Below are 17,603 nucleotides of genomic sequence, written 5' to 3'. Positions count from 1 at the left end.
TATGGTGCCAAAGTAACCGAGAAGGATTAGAGAAAAAGTTGATGAAAAACTTATCTCACAATTGGTTAAATCGACAGAAACTGATTCAATCTTATATCACAGTTTCTCAGGATTGCGTTCTCAGAATATGGTGGGAAACACAAGTGGCAAGAAAATCCCTTAAAGTAGATGGAGGTTCGGGTGAACTCGACAGAAGCCGATTAAGCCTTATTTAACGAATTCCCACAACTGTATTCTGAGAATTAATTGCAAAAAAATTTGGCAAGAAAGTCCAAAATAAAGTGACATTCCGACAAAGTAACTACTACCGTACAACTATAAGTGCATGTATGAAATATATTTTAATTGCTAATGAATGGGCGTTAAATGTCAAATTATAAAATATTTCAAATGTAAAGAAATATTTTTTTTAGAATTTTATTAAAAACTCCACCTTTCGTCCGTCCACCGTCCGAGTATTCCGGACGGACGGATTTATCGTCCCATGGGATGTAAAACGTCCCGTCCGATCGTCCTTCGGACGAATTTTTGTCCATGAATTTGTCTGAGCCCCTGGATGGGACGATTTTTTTGTCCCGGGACGAAAAAACCGTCCCGTCCGCGTCCCGGATCTGTAGTAGAGACATTCTGCAGATTCCGACAAAAGAATACTATTTTAGAGGATTTTTCTTTTGATCTTACCAGTTTCGAAAAGGATCTTTGTTTGGGCTACCAATTGTTAATGGGCCCCAAGGAATGGGTAACGGGGACAGATCAATGCCTCATTCTATACATTTAAAATTAAATGCATTTTAATAATCCATATCATTTTAATAAATATAATTTGCTCATTCCCTGTAGATTATATCAATAACCTACCTACCCAAAGCAGGATGATTGTTCAAGATTATGAAGCTTGTGAATATTATCAATATTTGATAATATGCATTAACTCTCATTTATCATCATATTATTTCTTGAATTGATTAAAATCCTGGATATTATCTATCAGTCATTTTTTATTATTTTTTCAGTCATTTTTCTCATGTATACTATTTATGCATAGACACATTGTTTATGATTTATCATATTTTAAGATAAAAAATGAAACATTCTACAACTTTCCATGAATTATTTTTATTTTGTCATATGTTTTAGAATTTTTCAAAAATGATTTATTTAATTCAGAATATATTTTAAATTTTATTTTTATTTACTTAATGATTTACTGCCTTTTTTTTCACATTAGATCACATTTTGAGATTCGCATAGTGTGGTGTCAGAGCAGGCCATGGGAGTGGGCTAGTGGGCTAAGTGATCAGACTTTGTAGACTATTGATGTGGACGCGAATCACGGAATTGAGCTGGTACATTAAGATAATTAGCATAGAATAGGTTTAGTGGTCTGACTCACACTGACTCAGCCCAGAACTACCTATCTCACGATATGGTTGACATTTATTATGTCATGGTGTCATGCGATCCCTCATGAGCCCCAAAAATCCATGCTGTTCAATCCAATCTGACAGACAGCTTTATTCTTATATTTCATATCTGCCTTTCTTCCGTGATCTGTAAAAGACTTTGATCAAAATATTAATTTATTTTGAAACACATATTTCAAAATTGATTACCCTACTCATAAATATCTCACCATTAAGCCATATTAGGTATCAATTCTGTGTCTAACTCTATTAGTTTAATTGCATTTACCTTCTCTCTAAATATCAAATTATTAATTATTTTGAAATCTATATTTGACAACACAATACCCAGTTCATATGGGTTACAACATACTGGGATATTTCTGGATTTGTTCTTGTCATCGTTCTTCTAAAACCTTACTAATATCATATGTATTGGTCCCGAGAGGATCTGTAGGTTTTACTATTTTGTAACACTCATACAGAGAATTGTTTACATTTTAAAGGATTTTTCTTTGAAAATTTATTTGATTTTTTTAATGGGTGTTGGGAAGAGAACGAACTTGAAAGTCAAAATAAACTCTGCAATTTTAAAACACCAAGAAGTCACAGGTACAAAAATGGCAAAGATGCAAATTTGAAAGGGATTAATTCACTATCTAATATATTTTTACTCTAATATTTGATGAAAAACCGATGTATCAAAGTTGAATCTTGACCTCTCTCTGGTTCCTCTATGTGGCAAATCCTTTGATTCAACCCCATTTTTCTCCCTTGTTAGAGTCCCAATTCATGTATAATCCCATTCCTATTAAATATTTTGGGTCTCAATTTCTAACAAAAACAAATGAAAGCACTGATGTGTTGTAGACTTTTAAAAATATTTGCACAAGGAAGAAAAGTGAGTGGACTCTCATACACCTATGAATAAATTTGTATTGATTGATTAAAAGTGGATGGTACAGATTTGTCATGTTCTTAATAGATCAGAGGCAATATGACCCACTAATGTTATCCACATTGCCATTGTTTAACTGAAATCCAGGTTCACTCATTCTAAGCGTACTCAATCATATTGATTCAATCATGTTATCCCGGCCTGTGCTACAACAAACTAACCTAGCTTTCCCGATCCATAAGCCAGCAACAGGCTTTGCCAGCTTTCTAAGCCTGCACCACAAACTGATACAAGTGTATTATAATCCCATAAATCTTGAAATAAAGAGAACGAAACCTTAAAATATTTCTTCTAAGTTAGATACATTATTTTTCTATCAAACGAAATTGCAGAAAAAATCTAAAATATTCCTAGAATCATGATAAAAGCTCAGTAAAAATTCCTGAATAATTATAGGCTTTATTCCCACGAATTATAATATATATAAATATATTTAGGTATCAATAGATAGTATAAATCAAAAGCAACTTGTTTATGCATGAACAATACAAATATCTTAAGGGCATTTAAATGCGCAGTATGAATGAGTGATCTGCAGAGAGAAGCATTCTTTCTGTCCTGACGAGTTCTTACATAGATGCTGGAGACAAATATCCGAGGAAAAGTTGGATTTATTTCAATTATTCCCCATCCCGGGGAGCAATCATATCATACTGGAACCCATTAAATTTTACTGGCAGAACAGGTGAACATTCAAAACTACGTAATTCACTGAAATAAATGATCTGAGACGGTAGTCGTAGTCCTGGTCGCAGAAGAACCCGGAGACGTCGTGAACGAGGACAACTCATCTGATCCCCCATTTCTATCGCTTAAACCATGACGAAAACATCGCTCCTAAAGTCAACGAACCCGAAACCAAACTCCCCCAAATCTGCATCAAGAGAAGAACACAAATGCAACCCAGCTTCCGATATCGACGTTAATCGCGACCCACCACCATTAAAACTCGCAGAAATCTCCTCCGACGAAGAAAGAGCTCAGTCAAATGCCCCCCGGAAGAAGAAACAAGCCTTCTTTCCAATGGAGATGAAGCTAGGAGACTTCATCCCCATCGTCATCTCCTCCTCTCCAGATCAAACTCAAGAGCCCCGCCGGAAGAAGATCAACTGGGGCGATCTCTTTACATGGGGGAAGAACTGGGCCAGAGAACCCATCAACATGGCTCTTCTCCTCTGGCTTTCAGCCGTCGGCGTCTGTCTCTTCATCCTCTTCCTTTTAATGACGGGCTTGCTCAACAACGTCGTCCATCAGAGCTCTCAGAGGAAGATCTGGATCGAAGCTTTGAACCAGATAGTAAACGCGCTCTTCGCCATTGTTTGCCTTTACCAGCACCCCAAGCTTTCCCACCATCTCTTCCTTCTTCTCCGGTGGAGCCCGGGCGATGGCGACGAGCTCTGGGCGGTCTACTCCAACAACAGAAAGCCCAATTCAGATAACAAGAAAAGAGCCCATCTTTGCTTCGTTATCGTCCTCCTCCACGTAACCTGCTGCGCACAGTACGTGATCTGCGGGCTGTTCTGGGTTTTTCACAGATCAACGAGGCCGGACGCTATCGTCAACGCGTTCATCGGCGTGGGAGTTTTCTGCCCAGTCGTCGCCGGAGCGTACACTCTCTTCGGCCCGCTGAGAAGCCGCGGTGGAGAGACGGCAGCGCCGCTGAAAACTTTGCCGGAGAGAGACTGGGCCGGCGGAGTTTATGAATTCTGCGAAGATACGACTGTTGGGTGGCTTTCTTTGTTCTGCACTATCTTCGTCTTCGGCTGGAATATGGAGAGATTAGGGTTTGGGAATAAGTACGTGCATGTCGCGACGTTCGCGCTTGTCTTCGTCGCCCCGTTCTTGGTTTTCTCTGCGGCCGCGATGAAAATCGAAGTGAAGGTCGTTAAGGAGATGATGGTGATCTCCGGGGTTGTTTTGAGCTGCTGTGGATTTGTCTATGGCGGGTACTGGCGAACGCAGATGAGGAGGAAGATGAAGCTCCCGGCGAGCTATTTCTGCTGCGGGATTGCGAATTTCAGCGATTGTTTTCTGTGGGTTTTCTGCTGGGCTTGTTCTTTAGCGCAGGAAGTTAGAACGGGGAGTTTCTATGGAGTTGAAGTGCGATCGCCGGCGAAGGAAGAGGAGGGCGCCGGCGTTGGTGGGAGAGTTCATCCTCTTTCGGTAGCTCATGGCGGAAGTGGGTCTGAGTTTTTTTCTTCTCCTCGACCTTTGACCATGTCTGCACAGTGCTGAATGAATGCCTTGTTTCATATGATGGGTCGGTTAAAAAATTTGATCTTTGAAGATTAAATTTGTGTTGTAAAATTGGAGGTGGTTGGCGATGTCAGTGGACATAAAAAGCATTGAATAACGTACAGACGACATGCATAATGGGGACGCAATCAAACCTGAGAAAGCAGAAACCCCTGATGGAATCGATCGAAGAGAAGGAGATAGGTCAAGTCACAGTTGTAGCTGGAGAATTCTACTGATATTTCTCCGCAAACTGGCGTGTTGAAATTTCCTGCATTTCTAGTTCTTAAATTTACGGTTTGATATTTGATCAAGTTTCGCGAGTTTAATATGGTCATTTGTTGTAATGGTGAAGTCAAGAGCCATTGATTTATGTTGGGGAATTCTACTGATCCTTCTCCGCAAACTGGCGTGTTGGAATTTCCTGCATTTCTAGTTCTTAAATTTATGGTTTGATATTTGATCAAGTTTCGCGAGTTTAATATGGTCATTTGTTGTAATGGTGAAGTCAAGAGCCATTGATTTATGTTGGGGAATTCTACTGATCCTTCTCCGCAAACTGACGCATTGAAACTTCCTGTATTTATAATACTTAAACATATGGTTTGATATTTGATAAAGTTTCGCGATTTTAATCTGGTCGTCTGTTATTGTTCAAAAAAAAAAATCTAGTCGTCTGTTGTTATGGTGAAGTTATGAGCCATTGATTTATGTTGGGGAATTCTACTTATCCATCTTCGCAAACTGGCGTGTTGAAAATTCCTGTATTCAAAATACTAGATGAATGGTTTGGTATTTGATGAAGTTTCGCGAGTTTAATCTGGTCTTCTGTTCTGGTGAAGTTATGAGCCATTGATTTATGTTGGGGAATTCTACTTATCCATCTTCGCAAACTGGCGTGTTGAAAATTCCTGTATTCAAAATACTTTAATGAATGGTTTGGTATTTGATGAAGTTTCGTGAGTTTAATCCGGTCGTCTGTTCCGATCAAATTAAGAGCCACTGATTAAGTTCAAGTCAATCGATCGCAATCGTTTCTCTCGTTTTCCGCCGGGTCCTACTTAAGTGTGGTGATTGACGGCTTTGTTTGGAGTTCTTTGCTGTCGTCGTGACGTGTGCTTTCATAGTTGATTCTTTTCGGATAAACTCATGTTCTTATCTCTATTCTATATTTCTATTGTATCATCCTTAACTCCTAGTTCGTAAATGGCATTTTCCCGGCTAGGCTGCGCCACAATGCAGAAAAATATCTTTAATAATGAAATTGGAGACCCCAATCTTTGCAGTGATGATGGGTTCCTTGAATCAAATCTTTGCCGATTAAATTTTGCAACAGCTGCTTGCCGGTCAGTGGTAGATTAGACGCGAGAATGGTGTATAAATTGTCGGTGGTGAGTGAACGGCAGTGATTATAAAAGCATTAAATAATTTGCAACAAGAAATGGAAACAGGATTTTCTTCTGAGAGGGCTGTAAGAGGATGAACTTGACAACAACCGATGCACTTTGTCGATTTACTGGGCGATGTACAAAGATTTGGAACTGGGAAAATGGCGGTGAAACGTTCTTGCGGTTGGAAGGAGAATAAGATCAAGAACGAGGAGAATATAGAGAGTGATAGAGAGAGAAAAGAGTGATTTGTTTTGAAAAAATTCAATCCTAGTCGTACAGTTGGTTGGTATTTATAATAGAATACGTACCCTGTCCTTTTTATATTTTAATCACGATCGTTATAATAAACCTTTCCCGTTTAATCCTGACTGTCCCTCAAGTTACTGTTTTAGTTTTAGGTTTAACCCTATCTACATTGAATCCAACGGTCAAGATCTGATCTTTCTATGTTTCATCCTATGATCAAGATTCGATCCTATCTATGTTGACTCCTACGGTTTAGATTTGATCCTCTGCTGAGAATCGTGGTAGAAGTTCTTTTATTACTAGTCTACTCTTTACGCTAAATCCTATTGGTCTGTGCAGTGGCCGTCTGCCAGATGGCCAAGTTTGCAGACTCCTCCATTCAAGCCCTATGGCATAAGGAAGGCATTGAGCTTGGATCACAGTTGTAGAAGAGGCTTAGTGAGGGTATCTGCCAGTTGTCCACTCTTGATGAAGCTGATCCAGATATGTTGCTCCAATGCTATCAGACCGGAGAAAAGGAAGATATTCACATTGGAGTTGTAGTTTTTTGAGAAGGGATTGCAGCCACACAATTTCTGCAGTTGGGTTTGCTAGAGATATATATTAGGCTTCTGCATTGGATCTTGCTACCGTCAATTGCTTCTTGGAAGATCATAAGACCAAAAAGTTTCCAAAATATACCAAGAAAACACCTGTTTATTTTCTGTCAGATAAATCTCTGACCCATTTTCCTCACCACTAAAAGCATTTAATATAAATGTGTACGCCATGTAATACTGTTCCCTTAAGATAATGAACTATTCGTTTTTAGTGCCTGCCAATTCGCAGTACAGTGAGAGTGCATTTTTTGACATGCCTTTAAAACAGTGAATGGAATATCTGGTCTGATAAGGGTTAAATAATAACGCACTCTTCTAATTTTTCTATATTGTGAGTCGTCTACTATTTGGGAAGAAATAACAGTAGAGACAAACTGAGATGATGGAGTAGGAGATTGTTTACTATTTTCCATATCAGATCTTTGTAAAATTGAGAGCTAAAAGTTAATTTTAAGAGATCAGAAAACTCGGCCACCTGGAAGACAGTCAGTCAGGTCATAGACGAATAGGATTTAACATAAAGAGTAGACTTATAAAAAAAGAACACATACCCCAAATCTCAATATGAGATTTAATTGACATGATTCAACACAGGATCAAATCTAGACCATAGGATTCAGCATAAATATGATTAAATCTAGATCATAGGATCAAACATAGATACAAGAAATAAAGACAGAAGGATCAATATATGTTGGATTAAATCTAAAACCAAAATGGTAACATGATGAAAAGTCAGGATTAAAGGGAGGTGGTTTGTTTAATGGTCATGATTAAAAACATAGAAATTTTTTGTTACTTATTCCATTATAAATACCAACCAATCTTTTGTTTACGATTGAATTTTTTGTAAAGTAAGTCTCAACAACCTTCCACTTACATGGCTCTGTCTTTGTTCTCTCTTTCTTCTCTTTCAATCTCTCTTAGAAAATATTGTGCAAATATCCTCAACAGCATCAAACTTCCTAAAATGACATTTTTGTCTAGTCATCTCTCAGAATTTTTGATCTACCAACAACCTATGTCTCTAGTCTTATTACCATTCTTAATATTGTCCTCCTTCCAACTGACATAAATTATCGTGGTATCTGAGCAAGAAAGCTAACATGTCTTATCACACTTTCCATCTATAGGACACATTCGGATTTTTATTTTTTAACCAGAGCTGAGATACTCCTATAGAAAAATGGTGAAAACTACCAGATGTTGAAATGCTTGGTCTCACCAATGTAAAAAAGTATGAGTTGATTAGATATATTGAAGAGCTACCTCAACCCGTTAGAATTCTCAATACACATGCAAATGAGATTGATAAACCAGATTTCAAGACACGGTGGAAAATTGAACAAAAAAATCTGGGTTTTCTGCACTCCACGATGTCAGAGTCAATTCTTCCTTGCATCAGCAAGAAAATATTCACAAAAGAAGCATGTGATACATAGGAAGTTATATTCTCAAGCAGGAATCACACACCTATTATGAAACTTCTGCATCAGTTCCGTAATATGATCAAAGGTACTATGATGACTGAGGAGTATACCAAACAATTCAGGTACATAGTTGAAGCTCTTGAAATTGTGGGAAAACTATGAGATGAAGCCTCAATGATCTTTATGTTTATAGGAGGATTAGGGGACGAATATCCAAAGTTTGTAGTCAGCATCAATGCCAACATCAGTCATTTGAAGTCTGAAGAAATTGTGGCCAATGTTAAGGCCCATGAAAACTTTCTTTCGTACCATTAAAACATGAAGGTGAGAAATTTTCCATCCTTGGTTAATAACGTTTATACATAAAGGTATTAAAGTCAAGGATACACATCAAGAAGAGAATTCCAACAGTCAAGGGGATAGTCACCAAATCAAGGCAGAGGAATAGGAAGAAATAATCAACACCAACAATGATGCCAAATATGTTAGCAGTATGACCATAGAGCTATAGAATGTCGCAAATGGAATTCAAATAATGGATAAAACTGGCAATCATATTACTAAAATTTCTCTTCATAATCCTCTCTTCAGGCTTATTTTTAAAATTCAGATCAAAGCCTGATACTAAGACCAACCAGCTATCAAGGACATGATCAACTTCAAATAGGTAATGGAACAGGTCTGAATATTTTATCTCTTGGATCCTCTAAAGTTGCTACATGCGATAAACATCTTTTTATTAGAGATATTCTTCATGTTTATTAAAGTAATAAAAATTCTATTTATTCATACACTCATGGTGGATAATAATGATTACATCAAATTTCATACTTCTCATTGTCTTGTAAAGGATATGAAAAAAATCACATCCTTCTTAAAGGATCAACTAGAGGAGGTCTCTATTACTTGGATGTCTGCAGACCATCATTTCCCTTGAAAGTAATCTTCCACTCGTCCACATGGCATGTGTGTACTTGATGATAGCCACTTCGCTAGTCAGTCTTGGAGAATATCTGAGCATGTGTCACCATGTCAATGAGGTCATCAAATCAAGAAATGGGGAATGAATATTTTATCATGATTTTGTTCATGGCGTGACAGTCAATAAACGTGTCCATGTTGATATCTTAGGAACCAATAAAGGGAAGCTTCACAGGAGCTAAAACTTTCTCATATGGAATCACAATCGATGAGCTCCTGAACGTACCGCCATAATTATTGATGATATTCTAGTAAAAATATGCAGTGGGGCATGTCGGGAAGAGTGAATATTGGGTCAGAGGTCAACGATCACCAAGTGGTGGAAGCATGGATGCCAACTCTAACAAGAATACTTTGAAAAACTCAGATTTCAACTTGCAAATGTAGAATACATCCCAAATGGTTTCATTTCTATATTTTCTATTGTAAGATATACAAAGAAGAGGGGCTCTGGTTTGATCTAGACTTCCTTGAGAATAGTAAATAAGAGCATGACTTGTAATTATAAACCGATATGTGTAGTGTTATAATAAAATAAAAATTAAGGTTTTAATATTTTTTTGGCATGTTTAGTTAAATAAATAAAAATCACTTATGTAAATTTGGCTAGTTATTAGTATGGATCATTGCCAATGGGAATAGTAATTAACAATTTTATTATTCTTTCAGTTGTGATCAGTGAAACGCGATGAGATATGTATAAAATACAAGGTGGACCCATGAGAAAACTCAACGCAAGATGGTGATAATCAGTAAGGTGGTTATAATAGTAAGTAGATAATTATAATTTGAATTTTAGAAGAATGAGAGTACCCAGAAAATGCATAGGAGTGATGTGATGAAAAGAGCGAGTTGGCTAAGGGGGACGATGAGTGAGGTGATGATGAGATGGTGATGTGTGAGACGTGATTGGAGGAAAGGTGAAATGTTCTAACCCAACCATGATGCCCCAAAAAACTAATGATTTGTGATCCTTATCATTGATCCTTACGTTCCTCTAGATCATATGATTTGTGAGTGCAGGTAACCTCCTCCTATTATGCTTCTTCTCCCACACTAAAGACACCAAAAACAAGCTTTATGGATCTTAGGAACTGAGTAGCTTTGAATCAGCTCATAAGTGTAGGAATCAAGTTTAAAGATCAATTTTACTAAGATCCATGCAGTATTTCCTCCCTCAATTATCACATCACATTAATTGGGATATCCAGTACACTCATATTTTTTAATGGGCCACATCATCTGCCAATTGAAGACAAAAGGCTGTTAATCAATGATTGAGTAACGTGATGGATGGCGATGAGAAATGTGGTATTGCTCTAATAATTGTTTTGTGATGGGGAAAGACAATGTATGGCAAGAGACTAACATTATATGCCTAAGTTTTGCCACGATCAGGAGAATTTCTTTTTAGCAGATCAGCCTCTCCACTTCTCTGTCCATCTTCTCCAAGCACCCCAGAAAACAATAAAACATTGATGGATCTTAAAAAATCTCATTCTTTTTCAATCTGCCTCTAGGAAGGAGTAAGTGAGTTCAAATTTTTTGTACAAATATCTGGGTTTCATATTATAGTTCCACTTGTACGCAAAGATAGATGAGAAAAATATAAAGTTGCCCTTGAAATTTCAGCTTGGTCAGCTTTCTGGACTATCAGATATCAAGCCCTAAAGCTGGAGAATTCCTGACCTATTTTTTTGGCCATTTATTTCTCTCTCCTCATCCTCGCCATTACTGCCAATTTACTTTTAGGGTTTTGTATTTACTTTGGCATTAAATGCAATGTGGACATGATTATTCTACATCATCCTCCACATATGGCTTTCATCACACAGGTCTTGTACAACAAAATAATGTAGAAATAATAGAGAAGGAAAACATGTGTGATGCGAAGGCGCATCAGGGCATATCACATCAATGTGCTTTGCAAAAATAAGCGCTATTAATGATTGTCACATCAGCATCATGTGTATGCGCGCATGCCACAATAGTGGTGCCATGTGCCTCGTGAAATATGGTGCACACCACAAAATTTCACTGGTCAAAAGTAAGAGTAATAGTAAGTAAAAATTACTTAATTCCAATTTTCACTGTCTCCGAAATGCACTTTTGTGATTTAAATCTAACTTTTCTTGCAGCCATGTCTTACCTGTAATAATAAAAAAGACAGTAATAATTAATGCCACAGTAGTATCCTTTCAGTGATTGGTTGACACCAATCATTGATGAAATTAAAAAAATTGTTAATGCCAATCATGAACAATAATAACTTATTCATTTATCTTTGATGAATTGAACGACAACAAGTGGCACTTCAAATTTTGGGCCAATAAATAATTCAAAAATTATTATTGCTAAAAATATAAACAAATATAATTGGAAAGATGTGATATCCTTCATCCATTAGTTGAATGTCAACTAATGAATGTGAAGACGTGATTAGGATCCCTGTTAGCCATCTAATAGGTAGACACTCATACCCCCATATGCAAAACATTGGTAAATTAAAGCATTCAGTGGGGAAGGTGGTAGGGCAACTTCAATGTGTCTGAGCAGCAGCTTGTATGGAAGATGATGGGAAGACATGATTTCTGGGGGCCTCCCTCATGTTTTACTTGTCGATTGTTGATGGGAATGCTGTCAAGTATTCCTTGCGGGTGGTGAGTGATAGGTACTTTTGGGATTCCTAAATAAGAATGTATGGATTGTATGAGATCCTTCAAGCTGTTAAGGTAGTTTGCTAAAAATGTATGGGGTTAGGAGAGGTCAATATGCAAAAAGATTTGGTCCGCATTCTAATTCGAGATATGACATGCCTTACTTATCAGTAAGGTACATAAATACCTTACACTATGGTTACTTAAGGGGCATCACCGTATGTTAATCACATACTTGATTATCATTTTCCAGATGATAAAAGTGAACAACCTTGTGAAGACTCATCATTTATAAGTAGGGTTTGATAGTGCCCACTATGTCCCATTATTTAGGGAAATAGTAACCTTACTTAAAGTTTGGTCCTGTTCTAGTCCAGTATTTTTTGGTCCTGGTTCAATCAGGTCGAGTATTGAATGTCATAGTCCGAGTATAAAAGACATGTTGATGGTTATGTTGACCATAACCATAATCTGATTAGAAGCGATGGTAATCAACTGTCTTCCCTTCCAATATCTTCCATTCTTTTCCTCCGCTCTCTCTATCTCCCTCTGTAGGTTTTTTTTCCCTTTACACCTTTCTTCTTAGAGAACAATGTGGGTGAAAAGAGTAGGAAGAAAAAGTGATACCTGAGGAACAGATCTCAATGTTCTCTTGCATCGCACCTCCAAACAAGATTTTCTCTTCATCTAATGGCCCAACAATATTCAAATTTTCTTTGGCTATGACAAGCCAGACATGGACATCTCTACTCTTGCATCCCACCTCCAATCAAGATTTTATCTTCATCTAATGGGCCCCATCAATATTCAAATATTCTTTGGCTATGACAAGCTTGATATGGACCTCTCGACTCTTGGAGATGTCCACCTCCCCCATCAATCCCAAAGTCGAGTGGACTTCCAACATCAAGCCCAAAAAATCATTGCTTCTCCATAGAAAGCCCCCAAACTTTGACCATGTGTACTGACTCTTCAACTCATGTGATACCTTTGGTATCAGCAACACCATGTGGGGATAAGAGGTGGGAAGTTTTGGGGGGGGGGGGATAGTCTCAATTTTAGAGGTTTTAATTTGTCATTGGTTATTGAGATTATTCAATAAAAAGAATATTTAATCCTACTCACTCAAGGATATTAAGTTAGTGATGAGTACACATCATCTCCACAGGGAACAATGATTAACAATATGAAAAAAGATAAACACGAGAATAGAATAGGTGAGATAGTCATATTGTGGAAATATAAGTGAATTACATGAAGTGTTACAAGAATAAGGTAGAGAGCGTGATGGATACGACAGTGATCAAATGCACATATGGTATGATGGCAAAGATAGAGATGAGATAATGGGGATGTAAGTAAGTGGAATGATAAATGAAAAATGATAACAAACTCTAATTATGCTACTGATGATGTCGGGAGAGAAAAAACGTAATGCGATGACACTTACCTTAGATCCTTACATTTTACCATGATCACGGTGATTTACGAGTGCCGGTAAGCTCCCCCTCTTTTCTAATGCTTCTTCCCACGCACCCAAAACACCAAGAACACACTTGATGGATCTCAAAATTCACTATCTTTCAATCAGCCCACACAAGAAGGAAGCAACTTCAAGATGAATGTCACAGTGATCCAAGTCTCTATTTACGGATCAGAGGGTATGAATGGAAAGAGGAGGAGAAGACGAAGCAATGAAGAAACTTTAAGCTCAATCAGAGTTGTAGATCAAAAGTTATGGCCGTTTGAAGTAAAGTCAATCCTAGACCTTGATTTCCTTCTCTCTCCTTCTCAACTTCTACGTTTTCCGTTTCCATTAAACAGTCCAATTGCTTTAGATTCTTTGCCATTTCATCTTCCATATGTGCACTTTTTGGAGTCCACGTGTACCTGAAAAAAGGACAAAGAAAAACAAAGAAAAAACAATTTAAAAGGCTCTTTCTTGAGGCTGACATGGCAGCATGTCAGCACGCACCACGCTGCATCTCTCTCTCTCTCTCTCTCTCTCTCTCTCTTTTTCTTTTCCTTTTTTATATCTTCAGCAAAGGATGTGAGTGTGCCATGTGTACACGTGAGGGCCACATGTGAACGTGGCGCCCCGTCTCGTGGGAAGAGTATTTTTTTTGTCTTTTGCACCTCGGTCCATGCAGCATTTATTATGAGAAAAGGGTGTCTTTTTTTGTTTTGTCGACGTCAACCTTTGCCGAAAAATACACATTCAACGTTTTAGTCATAAATGCAATCATTGCTTCGCGATTGCCTAGCTAATGATTGGTCGACGCCAATCATTAACTTTGCTAATGCTTGGATTTTGCCAATCATCCGAGATCGCTATGATTCATCGCCGTTCGATGAATCCAATGGCGACACGTGGCGGCGCAAATAAAGAGGCTAAATAGATATTTAAAAATTCATTTAATTATAATAAAGGACCAAAAATAATATAAATATACATTTTGACTTAGAAAAATCATATCTTTCTGAAGTTAATGTTGAAAAATTACAGAAAAATCATATAGTGCTCAAAAGTTATATCATTTTGAAATCTATTGTCATAAAATTCCCAACAAATACACAAAAATTATAGTAAATTCAGAAAATCATTCTAAAAATATATTTAATCATTTTAATCTTGAAAACATGTCAATATGAGTGATTGAATGCAAATAGACATGTAAATATGATCATATTAAAGTATTAAATATGCATGTTATGGGGGGGGGGGAGAAGGTTGCCGATTGGGGACTCAAAGTTGTAGTAAGGAGGGGGAGCATGAGAAGGGATTGGAGTGATACAGCATGACCAGAAGGCAAATCAGTGATGAGGAGGCGGAGTCAAAACATATGAAGGGTGTGTAGAATCATCTTTTAGATTTTTACTGAAAATTATAAAATAAATATTTAGTAATCTACTTCTAGTTTAAGTCTAATGACCCTCAGACATTATCCTGCTTGATGTCGGATGTCGTCTAATGAATAAATCAATAACTGAAAGTAACTACTTGATGCAAATATCCTCGGTGAAATGTACGTGAGGGCCGACAAGTGGGAATACGTCGAGTTCCGAGGTCCAGAGCGAGCGAGCGATGACGATGACGGTGACCTTCTGACCCTCGGTGGAGCGATGATGGCAACTACGGCACCAATCAGAATAGTTCCGTAGGGGCTCACACGTAACGGGCGGGCTCGGCCTGTACCTACGAAGATGCTTAATTCATAGTTTTCTCGAAGTGATTCTCTCACCTAATCTAACCCGAGCACGGTGGAGTGCAACTAAAAAGTATACTGGAAGACGTAATTAAAATGATGAGCAAGGGGAATGGCGTACCTCTTCGGTGGTAGCGTTCATCATCGATGTCTTTCGTTACTGCAAGGGATCGGTACGGGCAGGGGCGGTGGAGGTGTGCCGGTAGGTAACATGCAGTGGCTCGATGTCAGTGTTGGTGCTGTGCTGGAGTGTGATGTCAGAGAGCAGAGGCGATGAGGATTTGGAAGAGACGTATGGGCGAAGTGGCTTAAGCGATCGGTTGAGTCCAGCGGAGTGACCGGTCAACGGGTCGGCATGTGACGAAGGCAAGAATGGGGTGTAAAGTTGTCGTTGTTATTTTTGCTTCGATCAAATAATATTTTATTATGTAATCTTACTTAGGATCGTATAGGGATGAGGAAGGTCGTCTCCACAAGTATTGGCACTTAGAGATAGAATTCACTAATGAGTAGGAGGGTCAACAAACACCACTAGGTGTTTGTTATAATGTCTTAGAGAGAACAATGAAGTATTTAATAGAGATGTGTAAAGGAAGCTCTCTCTAAAGATTTTATCTAGACTTCCAATTTTGTATTTTTTGTAGTAGATGAATATTAATGATTTTAGAAATTTCTGGAGAATATTTTAGAAGTCGTTTTTTGGGAGAGCTTTGAGGTTGAATGCACAGAGGAAAGGTATTTGATGAAATGCCTAAAAGAGTTTTTTTGAGTTCTTTTTCACAAGATCGAACTACTTCGATTCTGAGAAATGGATCAATGATGATTCCTCAATCCTTTCATTATACTAAATGAATTATGAATTAAAACTAAAGTAAAATCAAATTACTTACCGGATTTAGCGGTGGATGGAGGTCACCATCAGCTCCTGACCTTGCTCCGGCCACATCATCCTTCAGGTAAGCTTCTCATGAATGTTTCCTTCTTCCGCTCTTCTCCCTCATCAATCTCCCTTCAAGTTATGGCTCTGTCACCGCCGTGGACTGAGAGACCCAAGAGAGACTAGAAGAAGATGGAGGATCAGGAATTCCTCGCGATTTTGGAGTCGCCGTTGGCTTCAGACTCCGTTCTCGATCAAAGTATTCCCTCCAGGTAAAATTTCTTAATTCTCTCTCCTTCTATCACTCTCTTCGACCGAGAGAATCGGAAGAAAATGAAAAAGGAGGATCTTCCCGTGTAATTTTATTTCAAAAGAAGCGTTTGAGTTTGGCGGCGAAAGATAACATTTCAAACGACTTGGAGTAATTTTAAAGGTCAGGAATGGTCGGATGACCTTCCTGACCGGTATGGGACTATTGATAAACATAATTTTATGGTAAGTTAACCAGGCATTTGGCATTAATCATATCATCATTTAGCATATATAATACCACTAAATGATGAAAATAAGGATGAGTTCTATATTTACTATTCAAAGTATGAATTTTTTACTAACCCCACTTGATTCATTGAATCAAGTGGATTGGATCTCATCTTTATTTAAATGAGTACATACATCAAGATAAGGAGAAGTGATGAACATGGATGAAGGCCCAATAAGGAGGGCGCCTGGATCAAGCAAATGGCCCATAAGGAGTCTAATGAAGCCCATATTCTCAATTGCTGACAATCAGACACTTGGATCAATCCTGGCCGTCCAAGAGATCTGATGGCGAGGACGCCAACACATCACCATCCAACTTGTCGGCATGGTCAACTGGAGTCAACACGAAGTCAACCAAAGTCAACACGCCATAGTCAACTGACGTCAACACCAAAGTCAACATGCTGCAACCTTCGACGAGCACGTCTCCACCCGCTCACGTCCCTACGCGCGTCATGACACGACGCCAGAGGCAGATCCACAACTACCCTTTGGCGTGACACGGCGCACGTCTTTTCTTTAATTTATCGTCATTTTCTCTTTCTTCCAAGGCATATATAGGCCATTATTTTCAAGAAACATTTAGGCAGTCATAATTTCAAAAATTGAGTCTTGTTTACCTCTTCTTGGAGGACTGCCCAGCCTCCCCTATCCCTCTTAACCCTAACTGTCACCACCGCCGCCGCCGCCTTGCGGCGTCGGCCTTCCATCCTCTCTCCTTCCTCTCTCGCCATCCTTTCTCTCTCTTACTCTCTCTCTTTCTCTCTCTCCCTCTCACCCTCTCTCTCGCCCAGGCTGCCCCAGCCAAGGTCGCCCAAGGCCGCCTAGGCAGCTCCGCCAGGGCCGCCCCGGCAGCCCCAGCCAAGGCCGCCCAAGGCTGCCTAAGGCCGCCCATGCAGCCCCGCTAGGGCTGCTCAGGCCGCCCCAGCCAAGACCGCCCAAGGCTGCCCAAGCAGCCCCGCCAGGGCCGCCCAGGCCGGCCCAGCCAAGGCCGCCCAAGGCTGCCAGGCCCGCCCAGGCCGCCCATCCAAGGCCACCCAGGGCCGCCCCTGGCCGCCCGCCCCAAACGCTGCGTGC

At 39.0% G+C, this 17,603-nt stretch overlaps 1 protein-coding gene across 1 annotated transcript; it reads left to right on the top strand.

Moving 5' to 3' along the window:
* The first annotated feature begins 3,164 nt into the window (after positions 1-3,164).
* LOC144706915 (uncharacterized) lies at positions 3,165-4,654 on the top strand. Its single transcript, XM_078580002.1, has one exon. It carries the CDS (start codon positions 3,181-3,183, stop codon positions 4,594-4,596), a length of 1,416 nt encoding a protein of 471 aa, XP_078436128.1. The 5' UTR covers positions 3,165-3,180; the 3' UTR covers positions 4,597-4,654.
* Positions 4,655-17,603: the final 12,949 nt, after the last annotated feature.

The sequence above is a fragment of the Wolffia australiana genome, chromosome 8 (genome assembly GCF_029677425.1).
Source record: "Wolffia australiana isolate 7733 chromosome 8, ASM2967742v1".
In the NCBI taxonomy this organism is placed as follows: domain Eukaryota; kingdom Viridiplantae; phylum Streptophyta; class Magnoliopsida; order Alismatales; family Araceae; genus Wolffia; species Wolffia australiana.
The sequence above is the reverse complement of the archived record's forward strand: the minus strand, read 5'-3'. Positions and strand labels throughout refer to the sequence as shown.